The 4,432-nt window shown below is 35.0% G+C and overlaps 3 protein-coding genes across 3 annotated transcripts; 2 read left to right on the top strand and 1 right to left on the bottom strand.

The window, feature by feature from the left end:
• The first annotated feature begins 970 nt into the window (after nucleotides 1-970).
• On the top strand, nucleotides 971-1,974 carry LOC126753169 (protein D3). The gene is made up of 2 exons (XM_050464400.1): nucleotides 971-1,524; nucleotides 1,596-1,974. The coding sequence occupies exons 1-2, from the start codon at nucleotides 1,039-1,041 to the stop codon at nucleotides 1,851-1,853; spliced, it is 744 nt and encodes a 247-aa protein (XP_050320357.1). The 5' UTR covers nucleotides 971-1,038; the 3' UTR covers nucleotides 1,854-1,974.
• A 112-nt stretch (nucleotides 1,975-2,086) lies between these two features.
• LOC126752844 (inosine triphosphate pyrophosphatase) lies at nucleotides 2,087-2,888 on the top strand. The gene is made up of 2 exons (XM_050463839.1): nucleotides 2,087-2,438; nucleotides 2,503-2,888. The coding sequence occupies exons 1-2, from the start codon at nucleotides 2,201-2,203 to the stop codon at nucleotides 2,826-2,828; spliced, it is 564 nt and encodes a 187-aa protein (XP_050319796.1). The 5' UTR covers nucleotides 2,087-2,200; the 3' UTR covers nucleotides 2,829-2,888.
• Nucleotides 2,889-3,028: 140 nt separating this feature from the next.
• LOC126752843 (mannose-P-dolichol utilization defect 1 protein homolog) lies at nucleotides 3,029-4,249 on the bottom strand. Its single transcript, XM_050463838.1, has 2 exons — nucleotides 4,000-4,249; nucleotides 3,029-3,931 (listed from the first exon to the last, which is right to left on the bottom strand). Exons 1-2 carry the CDS (start codon nucleotides 4,085-4,087, stop codon nucleotides 3,234-3,236), a joined length of 786 nt encoding a protein of 261 aa, XP_050319795.1. The 5' UTR covers nucleotides 4,088-4,249; the 3' UTR covers nucleotides 3,029-3,233.
• Between the last annotated feature and the right edge of the window lie 183 nt (nucleotides 4,250-4,432).

Raw genomic sequence — 4,432 nt, 5'->3', positions numbered from 1 at the left:
TCGTTATTTATATTAAAATAATTTTAGTTTCAAATAACTACTTATCAAGTGATTTTGAAAATCTACAAATATAGTAGCGATATGTATACATACCGATGTATAGATTTAATGGGGAATGTTTATTATCATTCGAAAGATCATTCTTTGGCATTTATTTTTTTAAGATTATCTCTTTCAAAGTTGGACGCGTCTACGTCTTAGTTGGTCCATTCGTTGATTCCAATTTTTTCGATGACTCATTCGAGCTTTTCGACTGGTAACTGGCGAATGACGCGTGATTTGTTGCTGTAATGCGACAACAATTCGAAGCGACATTGTCCGCATAGACTTTAAACTTTTCATATCCCCACAAGAAAGAGTCTAACGGTGTGATATCACATACAAAACGTGAAATTATCTGCTCGCCGGGAGTATTCTCTCAATAAATCCATCAAATGTAGTCGAGATCACGGTTATCATGGGCGATAACGGTTTCAGTTGTTGTAACGTGTACCTAATCCCCGTTAGAATTGTAAGCGCTAAATAACGTTCATGCACAGAGGTGGCCAGTGTCATCCGGGACTCATTGCACGCTGGACATACATATATTAGATATGGCGGGGTCTACTCTGGACAAGTAGGAGTTTAACCTGGTCGCTCTTGCAACTCGAGCTCTTCGTCTGCAATGGGTGGTAGTTTGACTTGAAGAACGCCATTCACTAAGAGGGAGTCGGTGTTGATGGTTTCACTGTGAATGATTGTCGTATACGTACTTAAGGAATGAAATATTGATGCTGCTAGGAAGCATTTCCGCGCCATTCTGCGAAAGTATCCCAGCAGGAACTGGGGTAGGATAACGGTTGTCATTGACGGTTACGTTCACACCGACATCATTTTTAAAGAAATATGGCATCTCTCATCTAATGTCATTGTGCCAATCCTTCTATGCTATATTTTACTGTATTTCTTCTTATGCAATTCATCACTTGTTCTTTTCATTCTTAAATAAAATTTATTCAATCATCTGAAAGTCTGAATAATTTCTTTCAGTTGTTTGAAATGTTGCTAAGTCGTTTAATCAATCATAGTAGGGTATTTGTTGCCCCGTCTTTACGTCATCTTATTCGCCGGCAACAAGAAAATGTCACTCTGCGTTCGTTTTTGACATTTACCTTGCAACCGGCAGTTGTCAAAAGACACAATTTGGTGCTAGAAAATTCGATCACAAAACATTCTAGTCGTCAATTTTCTTCAGCAAAATTAGCCATGGAGGAACATTGCGTAGTGCCAGATGTAATTTCGTGTGTGCCACAAGAAGTAGTAACCGTTTGTTATCCAAGTGGTGCCTCTGTAGAACAAGGAAATGTTTTAACACCAACTTTAGTAAAAGACCAACCTACCATTACCTGGAAGGCCGATCCTAATGCATTATATACCTTGTGCATGACAGATCCTGATGCACCTAGCCGTACTGATCCCAAATATCGGGAATGGCATCATTGGTTGGTTGGCAACATTCCTGGATGTGATGTTTCCAAGGGAGAGGTAAATTGGCTAAATATAACACAAAATACATACATAATTGGTCTATTCATTATGTTTTTCTGTCTTTAAAGGTCTTATCGGCTTATATTGGTTCGGGTCCTCCACCAGAAACTGGTTTACATCGCTATGTTTTTCTGGTTTACAAACAGAGCGGCAAGCTGACATTCGATGAAAAACGTTTACCAAATAACAGTGGAGATGACCGCGGGGGTTTCAAAATTGCTGCTTTTGCCAAAAAGTATAATCTTGGCGATCCAGTCGCTGGCAACTTCTATCAAGCTGAGTTTGATGACTATGTACCTATTTTATATAAACAATTGGGCGCATAAGTCTCAGCTAGAATAAATATATTTAATATATATATGTATTTGAAAATACGTAGTAATTTTGTCAGAAGACACTAAATTGAAATAAATATTTAATATACGCATTTCATAAAATAAAATAAAAGTTTTGTTTTGCAATTTATTTAATTTGAAAATGGGTTTATCAATTATTACTTTGGAGGGTTTGGGTAGAAGCATGAAACCCCTTTTAGTTTTTTTCTTGCTACGCCTCTGCAACTGTTTATCATTTGTGGTTTTTTGAGGTTTAGGGCATTTTCTAATTCAGATTTAGATTGTGGTATAAAAGGTTTAAAAAAGATTATATATTCATTTTAAAAGTGCTCTTCGAAATGTCGAAACCAATTACTTTTGTCACTGGCAATGCCAAAAAATTGGAAGAACTCGTAGCCATATTGGGAGATAAGTTTCCACGCAAAGTGGTGAGCAGAAAAATAGATCTTCCTGAATTACAAGGCGAAATTAATGAAATCGCTATTAAAAAATGTAAAGAAGCAGCAAAACAAGTCGATGGACCAGTGTTGGTTGAGGACACGTGCTTATGTTTCGATGCCTTAGAAGGATTACCAGGTAAATATATATAATATGCATTAATCACCTGCTTTACATGAAAATATTCCCATATTATTCCTAGGGCCTTACATAAAATGGTTTTTGGAGAAATTACAACCTGAAGGATTATATCGTATGTTAGCAGGATGGGATAACAAAAATGCCAAAGCAATATGCACGCTTAGTTTTGCTGAGAGTGCGAACGGCGAACCAATAATTTTTCAAGGAGTAACAGAAGGTAGTATAGTTGAACCACGAGGTGGTCGCGATTTTGGCTGGGATCCTATTTTCAAACCCAAAGGCTATGATTTGACCTATGCTGAAATGCCAAAGGAAGAAAAAAATAAAATCTCCCATCGTTATAGGGCATTAGCCGCATTGCAGGAATATTTTAATAATGGTATATAACTATTTGATAATCTACACAATTTATTAATTTTGGAATAAAGTGTAATCGTTAATTTATCATTTCCTTTGTTAAATATTTTGATAGACAAATATCACATTTGTATATAGAATATTCGAATAACATTTAACCAGAGAACTTTGATTAATCAACGTTCTCTGTCTTAACTCATAACTTACATCTACACTAAAACAGCACAGAATAGTTTCGTTTGTTATTATTTATTTTATTGCAAACCGCATTCATTTAAAGTATTCACAAATTTTTCTACTCCGTTCGGGTAAGTATTTATTCATTCTGTTATAAGTTATGAACAGCTCACAAGTATACGAAAAAATTTCTTTTAAACAAGAAAATACCTTGACATATACCTAGCTTCGCAAATGTTGATTTCGACTATCCGTCATCTAGTCGATTTTTTTGCTTTTACCCTTTTTGGGTGCAGAGATAGGCTTTGTTGAAGTCTTTCCAATATTGACTTTCTTACTTTTTCCTGGTTTGTTCCAGTAGTATACCATTTGTGAAGCAATCACGCCATTCGCAAATGTGGACGCACAGAATGTTGCAATTATCATAGAGTCTCCAGTCTCTTGTGCAGATGTAAAAATGCGTGCTAATGATCCAGCAAATAACAAGAAAACAGTTGCTGCGGACAACTGACCTGTAGAACTATTCTTGTAATTTGTCCACGCCTGTGAGAGTTTACCCAGAAGTAATATAGGTATATTAAATGCTTGTGCTACCAGCAATATATTAATTGGAGTTAGGCCGCAATTGAGTACGTACACTACCAGCGTATATAAAATGCAAAAGATCAAGGATAATCCCTTTGAGCCTCCATAGAAAAGAACTAAAGCAGCGATAGCAGCAGTTTGAAGGGCCAGAAATGTATTATCTCCCCAAGCACTAAATGGATAACCCTTAACGTAGTTGTATGACATATGCGATGTAATGGCTGTGAGGTCCAATAGTACACTTATCAAATTAATACCTTCACCCGATTTGTTTTTGATCAATTTTAAAACCTGGGGTATTTTAACCAAAATAGACCCAGCGATTATTGCATATCCGAGACATTTGCTCAACAGTGATTTAAAACATGTACCTGTTTTCAAAAAAGGAAACATTTTATGAATAAACGAGGACAAATTATAAATGTAAAAATGAACTTACCATCGGTGAAGTCATGAAAAACCAAGTACGTTTCAATACATTCCTCGGAAAGAAAGTAACTTAAAACTGTTTTTAACACTTCAGTCATTTTTAATGTTCTGAGGAAGTTCTTGTTCTAAAAATTCTCAGATTGCCCTTAAAATGATAAAGAATAGCGGTATTTGTTACAATTACGGCCTCAATTAATAAATTGTATATCTTTATTTGATAATTGATTTCGTTTAGATAACAAAATTACAGATAATAATCCCTATAGGCAAATGAACACGTATTTTGACATTTGAATCGATTTGTCGTTTATATTTGCAATCATATGGCAATGTGGCAAAAAAAATTATAATTTTTAAAATTAAAAAAGAAAAAAAAACATTAGTGCAAATTCAAATGTAAAATAAAAATTTGTATGTTAGATTTTAAATTCAAAAAATTGTGA

Source organism: Bactrocera neohumeralis, chromosome 3 (genome assembly GCF_024586455.1).
Source record: "Bactrocera neohumeralis isolate Rockhampton chromosome 3, APGP_CSIRO_Bneo_wtdbg2-racon-allhic-juicebox.fasta_v2, whole genome shotgun sequence".
NCBI classification, from domain to species: domain Eukaryota; kingdom Metazoa; phylum Arthropoda; class Insecta; order Diptera; family Tephritidae; genus Bactrocera; species Bactrocera neohumeralis.
Note: the sequence above shows the minus strand (reverse complement) of the source record. Positions and strands in the feature narration are given on the sequence as shown.

What these genes read in the sequence shown, in the direction of transcription:
- LOC126753169 (XM_050464400.1), top strand. Translation starts at nt 1,039, where the DNA reads ATGTTGCTAAGTCGTTTAATCAATCATAGTAGGGTATTTGTTGCCCCG. An exon ending in GTGATGTTTCCAAGGGAGAG is followed by an intron (nt 1,525 to 1,595) that starts GTAAATTGGCTA and finishes CTGTCTTTAAAG; the next exon opens with GTCTTATCGGCTTATATTGG.
- LOC126752844 (XM_050463839.1), top strand. Translation starts at nt 2,201, where the DNA reads ATGTCGAAACCAATTACTTTTGTCACTGGCAATGCCAAAAAATTGGAA. An exon ending in TGCCTTAGAAGGATTACCAG is followed by an intron (nt 2,439 to 2,502) that starts GTAAATATATAT and finishes TATTATTCCTAG; the next exon opens with GGCCTTACATAAAATGGTTT.
- LOC126752843 (XM_050463838.1), bottom strand. Translation starts at nt 4,087, where the DNA reads ATGACTGAAGTGTTAAAAACAGTTTTAAGTTACTTTCTTTCCGAGGAA. An exon ending in TTTTCATGACTTCACCGATG is followed by an intron (nt 3,932 to 3,999) that starts GTAAGTTCATTT and finishes TTTTGAAAACAG; the next exon opens with GTACATGTTTTAAATCACTG.